The sequence below is a fragment of the Eubalaena glacialis genome, chromosome 9, assembly GCF_028564815.1.
Source record: "Eubalaena glacialis isolate mEubGla1 chromosome 9, mEubGla1.1.hap2.+ XY, whole genome shotgun sequence".
Classification (NCBI taxonomy): domain Eukaryota; kingdom Metazoa; phylum Chordata; class Mammalia; order Artiodactyla; family Balaenidae; genus Eubalaena; species Eubalaena glacialis.
The window spans coordinates 5,912,190-5,934,323 of record NC_083724.1 but is presented as its reverse complement, the minus strand read 5'-3'; the positions used below and the strand labels follow the sequence as shown (position 1 = coordinate 5,934,323).

At 50.2% G+C, this 22,134-nt stretch overlaps 1 protein-coding gene across 17 annotated transcripts in view; it reads left to right on the top strand.

Annotated features, from left to right (window-relative positions):
* The window catches only part of PRRC2B (proline rich coiled-coil 2B), an 85,972-nt gene that overhangs the window by 21,860 nt on the left and 41,978 nt on the right, over positions 1-22,134 (top strand). For 16 of the 17 annotated variants that reach the window (XM_061199737.1, XM_061199736.1, XM_061199732.1 and 13 more), the window contains exons 2-9: positions 5,777-5,946; positions 6,788-6,965; positions 9,780-9,882; positions 12,417-12,489; positions 16,344-16,487; positions 18,418-18,659; positions 19,119-19,240; positions 19,673-19,815. In XM_061199737.1, the coding sequence (XP_061055720.1) occupies positions 5,832-5,946; positions 6,788-6,965; positions 9,780-9,882; positions 12,417-12,489; positions 16,344-16,487; positions 18,418-18,659; positions 19,119-19,240; positions 19,673-19,815 (1,120 nt within the window). In that variant the 5' untranslated portion in view covers positions 5,777-5,831. The remainder of the gene's footprint in view (positions 1-5,776; positions 5,947-6,787; positions 6,966-9,779; positions 9,883-12,416; positions 12,490-16,343; positions 16,488-18,417; positions 18,660-19,118; positions 19,241-19,672; positions 19,816-22,134) is intronic. The other variant, XM_061199729.1, reaches the window with a different exon arrangement.

Genomic DNA, 22,134 nt, shown 5'->3' with positions numbered 1-22,134 from the left:
TTCTGTTGCCTAGAAAAGGAAGACAAGCAGCGTGAAAGCCGTGGCTGCGCTCCAGGCTTGGTCTGTGCTGCCTGCAGAACCCAGTGTCTCAGCCGGTTCATCCGGATCCAGGCACAAGGCAGCTGGAATGGACACGCCTCTGACCCACCCAGAAGCGTGTTCCCTCGCCTCCCCAGCTTCATGAGTCACACCCACATGTTTGTCTGCAAGTCTCTCTGTTATCTGACAGGCTAGTGGAGCGTGCGTGCGTGCGTGCGTGCGTGCGTATGTGTGTGTTTTGACGGTTAGAAACAGATATTTGTAAGCTGGTGATGTTTGTGAAAACCGAGGGGCAAGCAGAGTAGCCAGATGGGTGTGGGGCAGAGCTGGGCCCCACACTTGACACCGATTCGATTCGCTGGAGGAGATACATACCTGCATACCGTTGGGGAAACCAGAGTGTTTTTATTTGTATTTTGGATTTGTGTCCAGTGAAATCTGGCTTAATAAATGAACCGTTGCGTGCCCTGAGGCTGGTGTCTGTAATCTTGCTTTGTAAAGGGCCAGGTAGTAAATAGTTGTTGCTTTGTGGAGCATGCGTGGCCTCTTGCACGTTCTTTAGGCTGACTGTAGTTTGCCCACCCTGCTCTAAGAGAGAATTGGGGCTGAAGGATGTCCATCTGTGCAGTCTGACTGTGGAGCCTTGCAGTGAACAAGTATCAGGCCCCCTCCCCACAGGTGTTGTCTCCGTAGCAATGGTGGCTCAGTAGCGTTGCCTGTTAGCACCCCAGATTTCTATAGAAATACAGAATCCAGTCCCGACGTGTGGTGAGACATGGCTGCTTTGACAATAAATCGTGTAATTCCATGGCTGTGGGTTATTAACATTGACATGTTTGATTTTAGAACCCGCTGGCATTTGTGAAATCTTGTCTTGGCCCCTCAGTTCTGTAGGTGGGGAAACTGAGGTGTAGAGAGGCCAGTAGTGTGCCCAGCAGGTGCAAAACTTGGTTGAAAAGTGGGAGAAGGGTCCCTCCAAAAAGTGCATGTACGGGTTTAGTTGCAGATGTTAGTCCAGTGTGTTCCCTGTTTTGGCTTCACCGAGGGGCTCTTGTCAAAAGGAATAGAAAGCATATTCCCTAAACATAGTAGGTGCTCAATTAGTGTTTGCTGAATGGCTGAATTTATTTAGAGGACATAGTTCAAGCAACAGGTGTTGACCAACTAATACCTCTTAGTTCCCCTTGGCCAGGGTTGTTCTTTATTTTTTTCTGGGCTGCCGGAAGCGGGGGTGCGGTCAGGCTCTGGCGTCCTGGTGCTCCCTGAGGGTGAGTGTGGGGACTGCTCAGCTCGGAGAAGCGTGGTGTCACCAGGAGGACCCACTGAGAGCTCCCTGTGTCTACTCTAGCCTCTGCCCATGGGCCCAGGAAGTACAGAATCAGAGAAAGATCGGTTTGTATCAGTGAACTGGTAGAAGTTTGGACTGACAGGCTTTTTTTTTTTAAGATTTATTTCTTATTGAGGTAACATTGGTTTATAACATTATATGTTTCATGTGTACAACCTTATATTTCTACTTCTGTATGCCCCGGTGCGTGCTTACCACCAAAAATTTAGTCTCTGTCCGTCACCATACGTTGGTCCCCTTTGCCCATTTCGCCCTCTCCCCACCCCTTCCTTTCTGCTAACCACTGCTCTGTTCTCTGTATCTATGTGTTTTTGTTTGCTTTGGTCTGTTCATTTATTTTTTTGTTTGTTGGTTTGGTTTTTTATATTCCACATATGAGTTAAAATCATACAGTATTTGTCTTTCTACGTCTGACTTATTTCACTTAGCATGATACCTTCAAGGTTCATCCATGTTGTCGCAAATGGCAAAGTTTCATCTTTTTTTTTTATGGCTGAATAGTATTCCATTGTGTGTATATACCACATCTTCTTTATTCATTCATCCATTTAGGCTATTGTAAATAATGCTGCGATGAACATAGGGGTGCATGTAGCTCTTCAAATTAGTATTTTCATATTCTTTGCATAAATTTCCAGAAGTGGGATTGCCAGCTCATATGGTAGTTGTGTTCTTAATTTTTGAGGAATCTCGATACGGTCTTCCATAGTGGCTACACCAATTTACATTCCCATGGATTAACAGATTTTAAGAAGACTTTTTAGTAGTATCTATAGAAACAAGAATTTTTCTGGTCAAGTTTCAGAATTATAAGACATTTGATTTTTAAAAATCAAGCATGTTGGGCTTCCCTGGTGGCTCAGTGGTTAAGAATCCGCCTGCCAGTGCAGGGGACACGGGTTCGAGCCCTGGTCCAGGAAGATCCCACATGCCGTGGAGCAACTAAGCCCGTGTGCCACAATTACTGAGCCTGCACTCTGGAGCCCGTGAGCCACAACTACGAGCCCACGTGCCACAACTACTGAAGCCCATGCGCCTAGAGCCCGTGCTCTGCAACAAAAGAAGCCACCGCAGTGAGAAGCCCGCGCACCGCAACGAAGAGTAGCCCCTGCTTGCTGCAACTAGAGAAAGCCCGCGCGCAGCAGCAGAGACCCAATGCAGCCAAAAATAAATAAATACAATAAATAAATTAAAAAAAAAAATCAAGCATGTTAAGATTTAATGTAGCAATTTGATGGCCCAGAATGTCTGGTGAATAATTTTTATTTCTCTTTGTTGGTTTGGTTTTTAATTTAGTAAAGAACTAGTTATCTGGATTTAAATGAATGATGCGGCATCTGTAGTCCTGCAAGTTGTGTGGCTGGGAAGGAGGCATCACTGGCTTTATTCCGAAGTGTTTGTAGGTTCAGTGGTCAGGTGAAAGTTGTGGTCAGGGACGGCAGAGATGTAGCTGTGAGTTAGCATTTTCCATCATTGTGCTGAAGTGAGAGATTCTGGAACATGCTTCTTATTAATCGGCTGTGTGACCGTGGGTGAGTCCCATCATCTCTGTAGGCTGGACGTGGGGGTGGAGCTTGTGTCCATTTTATCCTCTGCTGTATCCCAGTCCCAGCTCAGGGCTTGGGCACATGGCAGTGCCTGCCTAGTAAAAACGTGTTGAATAAACGATTGTAATAGTTTCCTCTTGTCGCTGTGACAAATTACCACACATCTAGTGGCTGAAAACAGCACAGATGTGTTCTCTCCGAGTTCTGGAGGCCAGAAGTCTGAAACGAATCTTGCTGGGCTGAAGTCGCGGTGTCGGCTGGGCTGTGCTCCTTCTGGGGGAGGCTCTGGGGGAGAATCCGTTCCCTGGCCTTTTCCAGCTTCTCGAGGCGGCCTGCACCCCTCTGCTCGGGGCCCTCTTCCAACTTTAAAGAGCACCCTTCCAGCCTGTGCTCCTGTTGTCAGCCGCTTAGGGTCTGACCCTCCTGCTTCCCTCCTGTAAGGACCCTTGTGACTACCTTGAGCCCACCCAGATAATCCAGGATAATCTCCCCGGCTCAGTATCCTTAATTCAATCACACCTTTGCCTGAGAAGGGGACGTATTCACGGGTTCTGGGAATTAGGACATCAACGTTTTTGTTATTCAGCAGGTCACACGAGTTTGTAAAGAGTGCCAGGAGTCCCTCAGTATCCCAGTTTATAGCCCATGGAATGGTCTCCTACGGATGAATAAAAGACTCCATGCCTCTGCCGGGGCCCCTCCTTGGACCCCCGCTGGAGCTGTAGGGCCTCTTCAGGGCTGCCCTCTCAGGCTACCCATACATTTCCCACCTGGAGACCTTCAAAAGTGCTTGTTTAAGCCTTTTCCTTTTAGACCCAGTGTCAGCAAAGTTTGCAGGCCGCTCGTCCTGTTGCCTATTTTTTGTTTCTTTAAAACAAGTATGAAAACTGTAAAAAAAAGAAATAATTTTTAGCTTGAGAGCCTTACAAAACAGGCCATTGGGCTGGGGCCCTGACTAGTGTTTGCCAACCCCTGTTTTAGACTGAGCTCTGCAGGCTGGGGCCACGTGTGGCTGTCACCTTGGTGGCAGTCTCAAGGGCTTTTGTTGATAGTGGAATGTGTGTGTGCCTGTGTATTGGGAGGGATTCATGTTCCTACCCCGGTGATCTTTTCTGTTGGTTTGATATGACAGGTGTCTAAAAATTAGATCTCATCTAGTCTTAATGGAGAATTTCAGGTTGTTTTCCATTTGAGAGCCTATTAATTACTGGTCTGACACAAACACGATCCAGTCCCTTTCCTGGAGGAGGGGCTTACAGCCTAGTCTGGGGGAAGCAGCCAGGGGAGGTTATTACCTGTTCTGACTTTGGCAGAAACTCACTGGATCCAGCTTCGGGGAGGGAGATTTAAAGATAAAGGGGTGTGTCCTGGAACCCTTGGCATCAAAACCCGAATTTGGACACTTGTGGCTGGTTTCCCTCCCTGTCGTCGCTGTCCCTTGCTCCTGGTACGTGGGGCAGGCACTGGGGAGGGTGGCTGGCGTTGAGCGCTCTGACGTGTGAGCTTGGTGAGCACCTGAGCATTTCTGCTGGTTTGTTTCTTCACGGAGCCCTGTCTCCTGGACGCTGCAGCGTGCTTCGCCTCCTGGGGACTGGGTGCTGCACGTGAGCCTCTCCCTTGGCTGGCTGTAGCTGCACCTGGTAGGTGACCCCTGCCCATCGTATGCAGCTCACGACGCTCACCCCTAGGCATCCATTGAGGTGCATGAGTGTTTCCGGATACAGATTGCATGCTTATCTATTCCTGTACCTGAGACAGTGACCAGCGGGTCTTGAGTATCAGGTTTCATGTGAAATGAATGAAAGGATGGATGTACCCGGCTCACTGGATGTGCTCTTCTGGCTGGCGTGGCTTCAGAATAGGATGAAATGACAGACCTTCCTGCTGCAGCTACACCAAGTGCCTGTTATGAGTCATGGATGTTTTCACAGTTACCTCCGTCTTGTCATTTTACCGACATGCCCAAATTGATGCTTCAGCTTTCTTTTCCATACATTAATTCTAGTGGGAGGTAATGGTCACTTGTACAAGTTTTAATTTTCCACGGTCAAGTTCAGAACCAGCGAGGCCAAGGGTGAGGGTGGAATAAAAGGCACTGGAGCTGGCACGTGGCCTCGCTGAGTATTGAAGTGGATGAGCGAGGAAGTGAGTGAGGAAAGTGCTCCTGAGGAGCCTGTAGAAAGTGAGAAGGTGGCAGAGGGGAGAAGCTTCTTCCTTGGTCGGTTTTTCAAGATGTTCTCCGAGTGGAGGGCAGGCGTGGACGGTGAAGCCGCGTGGGCTCTGCCCCGGGAGGCCTGCTCTCTGTTTGCCCCGTCTACACCTCAGAGAGCCCTGCTCTTTTTGCCCGAGCAGGTGTTTCCCTCTGGGTGCTGGTTCTTTAGTTTGAAAGGCACCTGCACCCGGCTGTTCCTGGGTGATTTCCTGACTGTGTGCTTCCCTTTGGTTTGGGTTTGCTCATCCTTGAAATGGACAGTAGCCTTCCATAAGGACGACCTTATTTTCGATGTTACGTGGATGTGCTACAAGGGACGAGCATTTGTTTTTCCACCTTGAGGAGCTTTTCTGGACTCAGGGAGAGGACTCAGTGTGTAGCAGTTTATATCTCAGTGTGGTTGGTGAGTGGTAGAGTCAGCTGATTTTCAGGCAGGCAGAGTTCTTAGCGTTGCTCTTTAGATGTGAGCAAGACCGCCTGTGCGTGCTAAGGGCATCTTTCTAGGGACAGAGTCCAAAGCTTTCTTCAGATCTTCAAGGAGATCCATGATCCCTAAAGGATTCCGTCCACTGGATCAGAGGTTCTGGTGGATTAACACTCTTTTTGTTTTTTTCTTCCCCCACTTCAAAGGCAGATCGGGAGCGGTGCCGAGAAAGATTTCCTTACTAGATGACATTTCATCGCAATGTCCGATCGTTTGGGGCAAATAACCAAGGGCAAGGATGGGAAAAGCAAGTATTCGACTCTCAGCCTGTTTGATAAGTATAAAGGAAAATCAGTAGACTCGATCAGATCCTCAGGTAAGAGGGGGTTGGAGGCCAGTTCCTTATGCTTTCCCTTAAGTGAGAAGCTCCAGGTCAAGGATCCGGAAAACCTAGAGTCCCCTGTCTGGTCAGACAGGAACGGTCCATGCAGACCAGTCTTCTGGGCACGTGGTGGTCATCCTGTAGTTCAGGGGAAACACGTCACCCTCTGCTCCTATTTGATGTCTGATTTCAGAGCCTGGAATATCCTGACTCTGCTGTACTAGGATTATTTCCTCATCTGTCTTATCTTATTGAAGCCATGGATACTTTGAGCCCGATGGGTAGAATGGAATTTAATTTGCATTAGAGTTACCCCTTTGGGTCTCATGGTTCTGATATTCCGGAGCTCGGTGGGGAAAGTTCCTATTGATTCTGTCCACACCCCTTGAGGATGTTACGAATGCCGGGGGCCCTGCTCAGGCTTGGCTTGGGTCGCGGAGAGGCCGTCCCTTCAGTCCTGCTGTAACGAGGCCGGAGCAGTCTCCCCTCTGCACAGGGCTAGTCATTCTGTGGGACGGAGGTTTCTAGGCCTGGCCCCTCCCCCACGTCCTAAACGCCCTGAGCCTTCTGCCCACGCGTGAGCTGGAAGCCTCCGCACAGACGTCAGCGGCTCCTGTGTCTCTGCAGTCCTCGGGGAAGAGCTTGTAAGAGGACTGACTGCAAGTGACTTCCAAGCACTTTTTGTGTGTTTCCGTGGCGGGTCTGTCCCTTGTTTTTTGTTTGGTTGCCTCTGTCATTATCCCCTGGAGTTTGCAAGAGCAGCTGAATGAACCCAGCGTCTTTCCTTCCATGACTTTCTGTGCAGCATCTCTTTTTCACCTCTCCCTCCACGCAGTTATTCCTAGACATGGCTTACAGAGTCTCGGGAAAGTTGCCACAGCCCGGCGTATGCCACCGCCTGCAAACCTGCCAAGCTTGAAGTCTGAAAACAAAGGAAACGACCCCAACATCGTTATAGTACCCAAGGACGGAACGGGATGGGCAAACAAGCAGGATCAGCAAGACCCAAAGAGGTGAGAGCAGAGGGGCGGGCAGTGGGCCGGGAGCTGGAGCTTCGTCCATGGCCCGGCACCCTCTCCTCCTGCAGGGGCAGCTCTGGAGAACTGGGCAGGTTCCAAAGGAAGCTTCTTTTCACCCCGGCTCCTGCTGCTTAGCGGTTTCTTGCTCCCTGCCTTCATTTTTCCTGGCTCTGGGAGCCGATGCAACAGTGTTGCTGTGAGCTGCCTTTCCCTGGTGACCAGCGTCCCCTGTGCCTTGTTAAGCAGGGCTCATCTCTCCCAGAGGAGCCGCTGTGGGCAGAGCTGAGCGCTTCACTCTGGTTGAGGTCCCTGGGTGCCGGGCCCCAGGTGGAGAAGGAGGAGCCGTCCCAGCTGTGGGGCAGCAGCGCCCCACACAGGCGCCTGCATGTGCTCCGCAGGACCCAGTTACCGAGGACAGCCCCCTGCGCCCGCCCCCCCCACCCCCCGCCTGGTCCAGGCACTCGGGGTCAGCGCGCAGCCTCCCTGCAGGCCCGCCCCCTGCCAGCACAGCACTTGCGGGGGCCTTGGGAGGCCTGAGATCTGGCACCGCAGTCATCATTAGAGGGACAGCGCGGCTGTTGTGGCCGCTGTTGTGTGGTGGCGCTGAAAGCACGCGTGTGCCGCCTGAGCCTTCGTTCCTCCTTTTGTGGCCCGTGGCCCGGCTGCGTTCCAGCCAGCGGTAGGGTATCCAGGAAAGAGGATTGGGGTTTGCGCTGGGAGGGGCTTGCGGAAGGACGGGGCCTCGCTGAGGCTGGCAGGCAGAGCCCTGCGGCTGGGGTTTGCCATGAACACAGAACAGTCCGGCCTCATACCCTTTCTTGCCCTGTCTCCCTTGTGGTCTGGCTGCTGATACCCAGGACCCAGAAAGTAAAAGTGGCCCAGAGCACAGCCTGCCAACCAGGGTCCTTTTCTCTAATTGGAAGTGGCCAGTAGCTTTTGTAAAACTTCTGTAGTTACTTCAGACAGGATGTAGAGAGTGAGCCAGTAATTCGGTCAGATGATCAGTAATAACTGAAATTTTAAAACATTTCCTAACAGTTGGCTGAGGGATCATCCTGACTGACGGTATAGTGTGACTTGTAGAACCGGACGGGTGTGTGTGAGCTCCAGCCAGGCCGTTTATTGGTTTATGGGACCTGGTTTATTTGACTTCGGAGCGTCATTGTCCTCCTGTGACGTACAAGTCACACCTGGCTCCGGGGGTGGCCACAGGAAAGGGATGAGATGACCCGGGTCACGTACTTAGCACAGGGCCTGGCACAGCGGTGGCACGTGGCGGATGTCCTCGTTCTGCTCAAGTGCAGACGCTGCAGACAGCTCAGCGCAAGCGTTGAAAGGCCTCTGCTACTGAAAGTTCTAGAGAGAGAGGACACAGCCTTGCTCCCTCCTTCTATCCAGTCTTACGCACCAGTGGCATCGAAAGCATCAGGCATCTTCAACGAGGCCAGTGTGCTGAAGCATGTTTGCCAGCCGGAGGTGAAGAGTGAGTGTTGGGGGGGGCAGCAGACCCCGGCGCTGCTTCTCTGCTGCCCCTGGGCCACATCCTCACGAGGCTGTCAGGGAGGTGGCCGAGTAGGGGGGCCACACCTGCTGGGACTCAGTGTTTGGAGACCACAGAAGTGACACCACCTGGAAGCGTCTATTTCAGATAGAAGGTGATGTGAGAGAGGAGGGTCAGTGGCCTCCATTGTGTAATAATCACAGGTGGTGAGTCACTCGGTCGAGTAAGCCTTGGATGTGTGTAGAGTTTGGCTTCAGCTGAGCCACCGGCATTGGGCGGATTCTGGCCAGGGGATTGCTCGAAGCTCGTCGGGGGGAAGGTTGAACAGAAAGTGACTGGAAGGCTGTAAGTTGGCAGAAATCTTCCTTCAGAACCCTTTCTTATTGCTCTCAGAAGATTACTTGTGGGGTATAGATCGACAGACACGCCTTTGCTGGAGGGTAGCTCCACGGTACCTTTTAAACTTTAAAACGTCTTTTGATCCAGCTGTCCCACTTCTAAGAACTTAGACTACTGAATTGCGTACACACAGGTGTGCCAAGATGTGTACACAAAAATGCTCGTTGCAGTTTTATCTGTAATAGAAGAAAAATTGGAGGTTGGCACATTGTGGCCCATCCACCTGTACTGTGTCATTAAAAGAAAGCAGTAGATCCATATGTGTTGTCACGAAAAGATGTCAAGGGCATTGAGTAAAACACGAGTTAACTGGACTGTATGTATGGTGTTACCCTACTTGTGTTACAAAATGTTATGCTAATATACGTAGAAAAATCTGCTTGAGTTTCTCTCTGGAGGATGAGATCGTGACAAATTCTGTGTTATATGTATTTATTTATTTTTACCATGAGCATATATTTCTTTTATAAGCCAAGAGAAGGTTTAAAAAAAAAAAATCTGCTCATGCTTCAAAGAGATCAGCCCCTGAGGAGCTGTGAGCTCTTGGTCAGAAGTGAGGGGCGGGAGCTCAGAGCCCATTCCCTGCCCCGACGCAGTCTCCCTCGTGGCAAATCCTCCATCACTTCGTTGTTTGCCGTGAGCTTTCAGTCTCTGCAGACAGAAGGCTCTGCGGAAAGGCAGAGGGCTGGCCTGTCCTCTAAGGTGTCGGTGAGCAGACCTCACACGTGGTCCAGTTTCTCGTTGTCTTGGCCAGCCTAGGAGTCTGCCGGGGAAGGTATTTTTATTGGCCAGAGGAGGTCTTGCCCCCAGCCAGCGAGCAGCCCTGTCTCTTGGGAATGTGGAGGGACCTTGTGGGCATGGCCGGTGCCTGTCTAATTCCTGTGTGTGTGTGTCCTGCCTTTGTCTAGTTCCAGTGCGACGGCCTCTCAGCCGCCGGAGTTGCTGCCGCAGCCGGGTTTGCAGAAATCTGTCTCCAATTTGCAGAAACCGACACAGTCGATCAGTCAGGAGGTAGGTGCTGGGGACCCGGTCCCGATGGTTGCCTAGGCGTCGGCGCCTCTGAGCTCCCTGGCGCTGGGGACCTACGGGAGCTGTCGCTGAGAAGCGTGGCTCTGCGTGACGTGCTCATTCCAGAGGCAAACCTGACGAGTGACTCTTGGGAAAGACCCCAGATGCAGAATAGAATATCAACGCCTAATTTGATTCCAGTTGCCTTAGCTTGAGGTGAGTCACTCTGGCAGCTACAGGCTAGATCGGGCCCCCCGCAGTGTCTCCCCAGAAGCAAGTGCCATAAGGAGACAGCAAGTGTTAGGCTACAGAAGGTTCAGTGGTCTGGTGAGTTTGGAAAACAAAATGAAGCAAGCTCCTTCACTTGGTTTTCTTAATGTCATACTTTCTCTCGGTGTCTTCAGTATGCTGATGTGTCCTGTGAGCCTCCAAGAAAAGGACATCATGGACAGCGGTCCCGAAATGTATTTGTCCTTGGAAACCTCTTTCATTGAATGTCTCTAGAGACTAGTGTCTCTCAGAACATGCTCTGGGAAATGCTGAGCTATAATCCTTTATTTGTCGATGCACTTCATATGCCTCTAAACAGAGAGTCATGATTTAATCAAGAGCTCATATTGTACTTGGTCCATTGGTGTCTGTCTGTGGGTTACAGAGGCCAGTATCCGGTAGCTGGAAATCTAGACGAGATGTCTGAATCTTTTAGAAGACCAGAAAAAATCTAGACAGACACCTGGCATTCACTGGCTCCCTTGAAAGAACGACTCAGTTTGCACTGCTGCCTGGGCAGTAGAAGGACTGAGGTGCCATCCCCATCTGCGGGGAGAGCTTATGGCTTTACCAGAGGGACACCCTCCCTACCCACCACTGAACTGTGCTTTGAAATTAAAGGAGAAGCAAGAAGAAATCCACATTCATGCGAGACTGCATGTTCATTGGCCTAAATCCGCTGGGACCTGCTGATCAGTCAGAGCATGTAGTGTGGAGTTCGTATCTGTTTCCCAGAATTTGAAGCTGAGTGCGATTAAGGAGCCCTGGTTGTTTCTACAGCCCCGGCTCTGCGTCAGACTCACGTTCCAAGCTTGTTAGAGACGAACAGGCCTGGGCCGGGCCCGCGTGCGGCTTGGGCACCTGTGGAGCACGGGTGCCGCGGGGACTGCGGTCGGGTCGGGCCCTGTCCTGGAGCTGGCACGCGGGCCCTCCGCCTGGCGCTTACCAGCTCTCCTCTCGTGCGGGGACGGTGTGGGGAGGAGACCCCCGGTGGTTCCCAGCTTTGAGGGGAGATTTGCCACAGTGTTAGTAACCCCTTCATGGCCCCTAGGCCTTCTCTTCCGGTTTAGTGCCTTCGGTGGGGGGGGGGGGCCGTCCCTGCGGCTGCAGACCCCAAGCCCCGGCTTGGGGTCTGCAGCCGGAGGCTGCGGGATGGCAATGCCCCGGGGCCCCTCTGCTTCCTGCTGGTCTAGAGCCTCGCCCTTCCCTCGGGGGCTGTTCAACCCCAGCAGGGGCTGCCCTGCCCCTGTCACGGTGCTGGCACTTCCCTTGTGTGGTCTGCACGGGGGACCGTGGGCACTCCAGGCCACTCAGGTCAAGCACTCAGGGCAAGTCTGTGATAAATACATGGGTTATTGCACCTGCTCAGCTCTGCATCGAAGGCAAGAGAGACAGCCGTCTGCCTTGAGTGTGTGTGGTGGCAGCGGCAGGGGGAGGATGGGAAGAAGGGGTAACTGTTTACCCGGGATCTAGTCCAGTACGTGAGGGAACGTCATGCTGCATCAGCTTGGATTTGTGCATCTTTACCTTCAGTTGTTAAGTAGCATGTTGTTGGGAAGGTAGCTGAGTTCAGTGGTTGGGGACCTGAAGGGGCTTTGGGCACAGGCAGGGTGGGGACAAGTCTTGGTCCCGCCTCCCTAGCTAAGTGTCTAACCCAGGTGACCCTGGTGTGCCTAGCACCATGCCTGGCGTGCGGTGAGCTTTCAGCAGAGGTGAGCCGAGCCGGGCAAGCCCAGATCAGTGGAGGCGGAAGGCCTCGCACCTGGGGAGTGGTGCCTTGTGGCACGGCAGTGATTGTGGAAAGTGGTGTGGCGGCCCGGCCAGCGACTCGTCAGGCACGTGAGCTTTCCCACGCGCGTGTTCTGTTAGCGGCGCCACCCAGTTTTTCAGACACACTAGAATTAGGGTTTGGTTTTGTCCCTGGAGCAAGACAGAGTAGCTCTATGTGGGCATGAGAGGCAGCCTGGCAGCATGTTCCAAGCGCAGCTCTGGCTCTGCCGTGTGACTCTGAGCTGGCCGCTTGCCCTCCAACCTGCTCCTCGTCTGTCATGTGGCCGTGGGTCCTGACCCCGGGCTGCTGCCCGAGTGGGAGGCTGCATGGAAAGCCCGCGTGGTTGGACCTTGCCCGGCTGATGGTAGTGGGTACGTCGGTGCAGGGTCTGGACCCAAGGTGAGGACCCGAGGGCGGGCCCCTTGTTCTGACTCGCTCAGGGAGTGGACAGCAGACCGCTGGGCTGGCCCTGTTCTCATTGTCTTCCTTCTTTCAGAATACAAATTCAGCGCCAGGTGGACCAAAGTCATGGGCACAGCTGAATGGAAAGCCAGCAGGACCCGAAGGTGGTAAGTGTGTGTGTGGCGCTGTGGTGGGCGGGTGGGAGGGATGTGTGCCTTTTCTGGACTACTCCAGTTCTGTCCAGGCAGTCTTGGGCTTGCAGCTTCGTGGACTCTGCTCCCTGAGCGAGTTGCTGCCTCTGCCCCGGCGGTGGAAGTGCTGATTCCACAGAGCACGTCAGCTCTTTGGTTTCATTGAACGGTATTGCTAAGGACAGACCTCCCGAGGTGTGCGGAGGAGACCCGGCGGCGCTGGCCCTGCGCTCCCTCGTCGGCTGAGCCGCTAGTGGAGCGAGTCCCCGGCCCCCGGGGAGGAGGTGTTGCCTACGGGGCGCTGGCTTTGGACCTGGGTTTGTACATCAGCAGCCCTGGGAACTGCTTGCTTTTGGGCAGTGACACCAGAGCACGCGGAGGTTGCGTGGTATTTGTTAGCATTGGTGTCCCGCCTGACACAGGGGAAGCATTCCGACGGCTGCAGTGGTGCAGCACAGGGGCGATGTGGGGTGAGTGGAAGGGGAAAGCATCCCGAGTTTTAAGTGAATGCCGAGCAACAGACTGAAATGGCTCCAAGGCAGGCCCAGAGCAGAGCGGCCCCCGAGTGGCATGGCTGAGGGGCGTTGGGGCAGAGGGAAATCTGGCTCCCCTCCAGCATCTGGAGCCCTTTGAGAATGTGGGCCCAGGGTCAGCGGGTGTTCTTGAGAGGAGCCAAAAATCCAGATTTTTCTACATGAACTCTCCTGATTTTCCAGTGTTGGCGTGCGTATTTCTAGCACGCTGGGCGGCGCCCCGAGCTGGATGGAGAGGGACGGTGGTGTGAGTGGCTACACCGCAGTTGCTTTTTCTTCTGTAAACCAGCACGGGCTGCCTTTTTTACCCTTGGCCCCTGTCCCGGCACTGCCTTCTGTCCTCTGCGTATCCCTGCCAGCCAAGGCCCGGCCAGACTTTACGTTTTATGGCTTAGAGTAGAAAACCAGCTCCGTGCGCCACCTTCCCCACACACCCCTGCCACTCCGACGCCCCAAGGACGGGCCCTTCTGGCCTCGGGTCGCTGTGCGGTTGAAGGCCACCCCTTCCTCAGCCCGTAGGTGTGCTGGGGGCTTTGGGGGCCGCAGCTCGCCTAGAGGAGAAAGGGCAGGGGGAGCTCAGCCGGCTGCCCCAGCCTGGAGGGTGAGGGGGGGCCTGGTGGGGCGAGGATGCAACAAGGCACTTCAGACCGGAAGCAAGGTCTTCACAGAGGCGTGATGAAGACGACTCACTGGACTGTTAACAGTGGTTCTTTGCTTTCTGTAGCCTTCATTTCCATAAGGTTGGAATTTCCTTAAGTAAATGGAATACTCATTTTAATTTAACAAGAACTTACAGAGATTAAAAAAAACTAGTGTAAATTGGCACTGCCCGTCACACACCAGCCCGGATACCCTTTGACCTGGCGGTTCCACTTGGAGGAAATCACCCTGTAGATGATACTTACAGCTGTGTGAAATGACACGCACGAGATTATTCATTGCAACGTTGTAATAGCAAAACATTGGACACAGCCCCTTGAAATGTCCGTCAAAAGGTGGTACTTTAATGAAACACGACTTGGCTGTAAGGAAAAAAACCAGTTTTCTACTGATCTGGCAAGATCTCCAGGACATATTCTTAAGTGAAAAAAAGTGTGGAATAGTACGCAGAGTATATTACCATTTGTGCAAACAACTGGGGAGAGGGAAAGTACGCTTCTAAAAATGTTGTATGTGCATTAAAAAAAAATCTATGGAAGGAAACATAAGAGGAAGGGAGAGAAGGAACGAAACAGAAGACTACCTGTTTTGTGAGGGTGTTTGAAGTAGGCAGATGGGGCACGAGGGTAGGAGGTAGGCTTCTGTTTACGCTCTTTTAAGGCTTTTTACCTTTGAACCTTTTGATTGTATTACCTATCAAAAGAAAACTTGATTTAGAAAATAATCCTAAAACAGTAAAATACTCTGTAAACATGGGATAGCTCGTCTGGGAGATGGCAGAGCCCAGTAGCCCAAGAGGAGAGAACAGACACGTGCCGACCAGGTGGGGCCGGGGTGGGAACCCGGCTTCTGGTTCCCCTCCTACGCCGGGGTCACAAGCCCGCGATGCCACCAGGGCTGTGGGGATTTGGGGGTGTGGCCCGCAAACATTTTCATGACTCTTTGGAACTCAGAGGGGTTCTTCCTGAGTTGGCGGACTCTCTCCATGTAGTAGGTGGTCGTTTGGTCTGTTTCACCTGGATCAGGCCCAGGAGGCCTGCTTGTGTGGTTCAGGCAGAGGCCAGAGGCACATGGCTAGTGGGCTGTGCTGCCAGAGCACCGCCGGCGGCTCCATCTGGGGCCTCAGAAGAAGCCCCTGATTTCACTGCCTCAGTTTCTCATGGCAGAGAACAGATGGTAGATGGGATTGGTGGGTGAACATTACAGGGTGTTCAAACCTTAGGAATACTACTACTTTGGTTTGAGATTTTGAGTTCTTCACTTTATCTTTTTTATCTGTGGAGGGTAAGTTTAATTCATGATTAGAATAATACCTTCATGATTGTTGAGGCAGAAAAAAAGTACTAGGCATTTGCTGTTGTTTGTTGTTGTTTTTTTTTCTTTCGGCCGTGCTGCACGTCATGCGGGATCTTAGTTCCCCGACCAGGGATGGAACCCGCTCCCCTCCCCCTGCAGTGGAAGCGCGGGGTCTTAACCACTGAACCGCCAGGGAAGTCCCTCTACCGTATTTTTAAAGCATGACTTTCGTATTTCATTCTTGCCAACGACCTTTTAATATAATGAAGCCACTATGTGAGCAGTAGTGCTCCTTTGTGACACTTGGCAATTGTCTCTCAGGTTAATCATTGGTTGATAATGTGTCCAGTTATCCCCCCAGCATGTTCATTTGACCCTGGACCTTTTTACTAAGTGGGATGGTGAATGAATCACCGCCTTGTGCATCTGCACTAATCCCCGCTGCATCTTTCCGGCAAAGTCTGCCTGAGTTAGCAGGTCCTCAAATCAGTAATACCTAGGGACAGATTTGGCTGTATTGTCTAGGGATCAAGGCGTGTCACAGTTGGACATTTTACTGTGTGATATTGCTGTTACTAAGTTTGTGTGGTGCGGGACATGTGCTGTGTATTCCAGGAGAGGGACCAAATCCCACTCTAGACCCTAAAATGCATCGTTTATTATTATCTATTCATTGAAAAGACGATTGCAGGTTCCCGGTGCTAAGTGCTGTGTGTGATTGGAACAAAGTTAAGAAAAGGCTTCTTCTCTGCAGGAGTTCATAGTGTAGGGAAATGAATGAAAGAACAAAGAAGTTGTTCCCAGATTGCAAGAGTGAAATGTTTGGTCTTGTAGGGCTTGAGGATCTCTGTAGAAAATAGTAAACTGGAGTGGACAAACGAAGAGGCATAAATCTAGGGTGAGGGTGTAAATCTAGGGTGGAGGCGTTGGGGGGCAGGGCATTACCTCCACCCAAAAGCAGTTAGCTTCACTGGGCTGATTTCACCAAAGACCGTGCTTATCCGCCCCCCAGGGCCACCGGAAGGACCTTACTGCCTTCTTCCAGGAGTGGGAGGGAAGGATCTGGGCTGGAACCACTGCCATACCTTACCCCCTGCCCTTTGTGACCAGCTTCTGCAGGGTGGCTGGCAAGGGACCTGGTGCGGTCTGCGGGCAGCCTCCCTTTGTCACCCTCAGGGAACCCTAGTGCCACTCTGTGGGCACAGAAGGCCAGCGCAGACAGCACCCCAGGAAGGAGCTCCCTTCAGGGCAGCGTGGCTGCCAGCGTGTGCCATTGTTAAAGCAGAGAACTGTTGATGCCAGTCTCACTTGCTCCATACGTCTTTCCAATTCTCTTGACAGGTTTAAGGGCCTCAAGCCGACTATTATCCTTCTCTCCCGAGGAATTTCCGACGCTGAAAGCAGCTGGAGGGCAGGACAAGGCTGGCAAAGAAAAGGGCGTCTTAGATCTGTCGTATGGGCCAGGACCAAGCCTCCGCCCTCAGAGTAAGTGAACTGCAGCCCCGTCTGGGCACCTGTGGGAACAGCAGAACTTCCCCTTGTCTTTCTGCCCTCTTAGAAGCATGCTGTTCCTCGAGGAGCCAGGTTCCCTGCCTGGAAAGCACGACCGTTGATCTTGTACCTGATCCGTGCATCTGCTGGACTTATTCCCTGGGCTGGGCTGGAGGTCACTCCTCCTTTCTTGTCCTTTGGGTCAGGCCAGGCCTGTCCGCCTTCCCAGCAGGCATCTGATGTTAGTTCTGCTGTACCTGGGTGGTCACGGCAAGGACAGACGGACCAAGGGTCGATTAACTTGATTCCCGATTCAGGAGCTTGTTTTCTAATCAGTGGCTCCCAAACTTGGCCGAATCCTATCAGAATCACTTGGGGCGTTTGTTAAAAAGTCTTGATTTCCAGCCCTCGCCCATCCCCAGGCAAATTAGAATCTGTTTTTTTTTTTTTTTAACACGTTCACCTGGTTGAGTAGCCGGCCCAGCACTAGCCTCCACGACCCCTCATTTGGGGTCTGGCCAAGGGGGTCAGCAGGATTGTGTAGCAGTTCTTACTGGTACTATTTTTTTCTTCGTGGCCTTGGGTGGTTAGTATTTAAAAGGTGTTGTTTAGGAATGGGATTTTCCATCTGTTCTAATCACGGATTCTGAAGTAGCCCTTGGGGCGGGGGGTTGATCAGGTTTTGAAATATGAGAGATTTTTATCTGCTTGTTTTGATTAATCCCCAAGGTATCCCAAAGTGAGAACAGATATCCTATAAATGAAACGATCACTGTGCAACTCTCATAAAACATACTGCCTTTTCAGCGGCCTATGCTGGGTTATTTTGGCTGCTCCAAATATATAATCAAATTCCTTAGGCCAAGAACTTTAACTTTCTGGGATTAATTAAATGAGCTGCTATAGGATTATAACAGTTTAGAACTAGAAGAAGCTTCTGGGATCACTTCCATCTCCTTGTTTGAGAAGATGAAGAAGCAGATGGCCTGAGGGGTGACCGGGGCTTGGCCAAGATCGCGCACGAGGTACCTGAAGAGCTGGGAGCAGTCTCTGGCTTTGTGGCTCCGGTCCTGGGTTCCATTCTCTTAGGGGTCAGGTACTCAGGAACCTTTCGTGTTTCAACTCCTAACTACAAATTGACTGAAAAGAGGAGTCTTTTTGGCTCATCTGATTCCTCGTTGGCCTCTTAATTCCGCCAGGCTTTGCTACATTTGCAGTGGAAAGCATCGTCTTAAAAAGATGGTCAGAGAGGGTTGGCAGGTTTCGATCTGTGACCTGTGGGAGGGCCCCACAGGCCGCTGCCAGAGCAGGTGGGGCGAGGCCTGGTGGGGAGGGCCCCAGACCCTTCCAGCCCCCTCTCGGTGGGGAGAGCAGCTCTGCTTCACTTCACAGCTGGGGAGTCTCTGACTAGAGGTGCCACTGCTGAGTGGAGCTTGAACAGTGTCAGGAACTCTCTCTGGTTCTAAAGTCAAGTCCAGTGCTGAGCACAATGCTGGTCCTGTTGGGGTCAGCATGATTGTGGAAGAAATGGGGTCAGTATTTGTGGAAGAGATGAGCCAAGGCTGCTTTCACTGGGGCCATCTTGGTTTCTTTGGGGTGTTAGGCCTGAGGTTGTGTAGTTTCTGTGAGTCGATGAAGACCACGTCTCGTTTCCACTTGCCTCCTCTCTGAGTGGACCTTATTTTGTGTTTCTCTGACAGTCAGACTCCCTCAGCAAGTTCATATTCATTGCCCAGGCGTCTGCCCCCCACCTTCCCTGACAGACTTGACCAGTCGACTCGATTCTTCACTTTTGTTTTTTTTATTTTTTAATTTTTTTAAAATTTTTTGGTGAGTGAGGGGGGTCCCTTGACCTTCAGAACCTCATACAATCCCTCCTCCCCCTCCTCTTTCCTCTCCCCTTTTGCCCCCTTTCAATTTCCAGATGTGACAAGCTGGAGGGAGGGCGGTGGGCGAAACATAATTTCTGCCACGTCTCTGAGCGCCTCCCCAACTGAGCTGGGCAGCAGGAACTCGAGTGCGGGAGACGGAGCCCCCTCCTCGTCATGTACCAGCGATTCTAAGGACCCCTCTCTCCGCCCGGCTCAGCCTGTCCGAAAAGGGGCTTCACAGTTCATGGGGAATGTATACCACCCACCTACATACCATGACATGCTTCCTGCTTTTGTAAGTCTTTGGAGTGTGCATTTTTTTCCCCATGAGGTCAGATTGTTCATGTCCAGCAGAACCTACTTCACGTGGTTGAATGTCCACCTTGGGTTCTCCCTCCCAGTTTCTTTGCCCTGATACCCTACTTTGGAGGCTTCCATTACTTTTGCATTTTCTCTCCTCCTTTTCAAATCTTAAGGGCCTCTGGCTTCTTTCCCTGGTGATGTGGGTGTTATCTTAGCCTTAGCTCTTTAGAAGAAGGAGAGGCAGGTATAGTCCCCAAGACACAGGTCCCCAGATTTGCATACTGACAGCAGGAAAGAAATGGGGGAGATGGTGATAGGATTAATTGGGAAACCCCAAGACTTTCCTGTTTCTTTTTCCCATTTTCCATTTTCCAAAACAAATTCTAATGCACGTGGAACTCAGAATCTGGGTCATTACCAGAAAACCCTGTTCATTGATGTTATGTTTCAGATGTGTTCGCCACAGTCGTCAGAGAACCAGGGTACAGTGGAACGAGGAACTTTTCCCCTTCCCCAGCTCCGTCTTGAACCCCGTGTTCCTTTTAGACAGTTCCAGATGAATGACCAAGACGGGTAAGGCTATTGCATTATAGTCCCATATGTAGAAATTAGCCTGGTTGGTGATACTGGACAAGATAGTGGGCTTACATGTGAAAGTGCTTTGTCTTCTGGAGACCTCAGAGAAACCAACTCAAGACCCAGGGTGTGTGAGGAGGCTGGGGCAGGACAAGAGATTTCAAGTTCCTGGCAGGTGAAGATTTGGCATGTGTTTATTGCTGCTACCCTAGACATTAGCCTGAGCATATAAAACTGCAGAATGAAGCAGAACTTCTCTCGAGGATGTCTTTGTTCACTGTGTGTTCTTTAAAAAGGAGACGGTTTTAATATTAAGGGCACACATGAACCTTTGCAGTGTAGGACTTAGTTTCGGAAAAGTATTTGGGTTTGCTTCCGTATGTATACTTGACACGAGTCCAGCATCTTTACCCTTCTCTCTCTCATCAGAAAAGAAAACAGGCTGGGAATGACTCGCCCGATCCGTCCACTGAGGCAGCTGGTGGAACGGGCGCCGAGGCCCACCATCATCAACGCGGAGAACCTGAGGGGCCTTGACGATCTGGACACCGATGCTGATGACGGCTGGGCAGGTGGGTGGTGGTGTTTGCTGGTGGGCTCACAGCTGAGGGTTTAGGAAGGGAGGACTGCGGTCTGTCTCTGCTTACCAAGGTTGGAAGTCCTCTGACACCAAGTCCACTGTTTTCCTCGGCAAGTTGGAATGAAAACATGGGGCAGGGAGTAGCCTCGATGCCCTGAAGAGATCCTTGTTGGTTGGCACTCAGACGGGCAGTTGCTTCCTGACAGAGCCATGTCTTCTTTTGGTCTCTGGTCTTGATCTTAGAGGGAGAAAGACTTTTTATAATGGAAAAGTTAAAACAAACGAGTGTAATGAACCCCAGGTAGCTCCCTGTCACTGAGTTTCAGCAAAATGCTGACATTCTGCATTCTTATCTTCACCCAACCCCGCCCCCAACCTGATTATTTTCTTTTAAAATTCTTTTGGATTGTTTGTTTTCAAGTAAAATTTAAGGGCATCGAAAGGCACATGTTTAATTTTACAGTCTTGACAGATGCATACGCTTGAGTAGCACAGCCGAGTCACAATACAGAGCGCTTTCCTCACCACCCAGCCCCTCCCTAGTGAGTCTCCCTCCCGGACTGTGTCCAAGACTCTGCCCAAGGCCTCCCTGTCTTACGATGAATCTTAACTGCAAACTGCAAACGAATGGAGTCCTACAGCTTTCCTTCTGCTGTGACGTTTGTGAGATTCATTCATGTTGTTCTGTATATCGATAGTTGCTTTTAATTACTGAGGTATATACTTCATTGTATCAAATACTATAATTTGTTCAAATACTATAATTCGTTTATCCATTCAAAAGTTCCATTATGAATAATATGCTCATTTCTCTTGAGTAAATATCTAGGAGCGGAATTGTTGAATTAAAGGGTAGATGTGTGATTAGGTTTATAAGAAGCACCCAAACCTTTTTCCATGGTGGCTGGTGATGCCATTCCCAGCCTCGATTTTGAGAATTTAGTTGCTCTGCATCCTCACAACACTTTGATGTGAGTTTTTATTTTTAGCCATTCTAGTGGGTGTGTAGTGGTATCTCGTTGTGCTTTTAACTTTCATCTTGCTGATGACTAATGATGATAAACACGTTTTCATGTCGATTTGGCTACTGGTGTCTTTGTGTGTGTGTGTGTGTGTGTGTGTGTGTGTGTGTGTGTTCGGTACAAGTCCTTGGAGACTTAACATTTCACAAATATTTTCTCCAACTGCCTGCCTTGTCTGTTCATTTTTTAGCACTGCGTTTGGATGAGCAGAAGTTTTCAATTTTGATGAAGTTTAACTTACAAATTTGTGTTTTTTATGGTTTTTACTTTTGTGTCCTTTATAAAAAAATCTTTGTCTCTCCTTGGTGGCAAAGATACACCCTTATGTTTTATAGTTTTAACGCTTATTTTTGCATCTGTGATCCATGTTGTATTAATTTGTATATGGTGTAAGATAGGGGTCGGGCTTCATTTTAATCCATTAGGTTGTCTGATTGTTCTGCACCGTTTGTGATAAGACTTTTCTTTCCCTATTGAGTTGCTTTGACACCTTTGCCAACAATCAGTTGATCATATAAGTGTGGGTCTATTTCTGGACCCTCTTTGTTCTGTTGATCTGTTTATTCATCCTTATGCCAATACCACACTGTAGCTTTATAGTAAGTTCTAAATTCAGTAAGTTCTAAATTCTAAGTTTTCCAGCTTTGTTCATTTTTAAGATTATTTGACTATTCTAAGTTCTTTTCATTCTCATGTAAATTTAGAATCAACCTGTCAGTATTTTAAAAGCCTGCAGGCATTGTGATTAAGATTGTGTTGAATTTATTTCTGGATAAATGAAATCTTAATTTTGAATCTCTTGTCCAGTAACTTGGTGAAACTTTCTCTATTAGGGCTTTCATTTCTCTCAGCAGTGTTTTATAGTTTTCAGTATAGAGGTCTTGAACATCTTTGTTATGTTTATTCCTGAGTATTTTATGTTGCTTGACGCTATCGTAAATGGTACTGGTTTTTAAAAAAAAAAATAGTTTTGTTTTTTAGTGTTTGATGTTATTATATACACATACATAGAGTTGATTTTTGTGTGTGGATCTTGTACCAGACAATTTGCTGAGTGCATTCATTAGTTTTATTAGCTCTTGTTGATTTCTTAGAATTTTCTGCATAAACCGTCATGTTGCCTATAAATAGGGACAGATTAAATGCCTTTTCTTTTTCTTGCCTTATTGCAGTGTAGTACTTCCAGTACAATGTTGTATTCAAGTTCTGTATTCCTGATCTTAGGGAGAAAGTGTTTAGTGTTTCACCATTAAATATGATGATAGTTGTAAGGTTCTTGGAGATGTTCT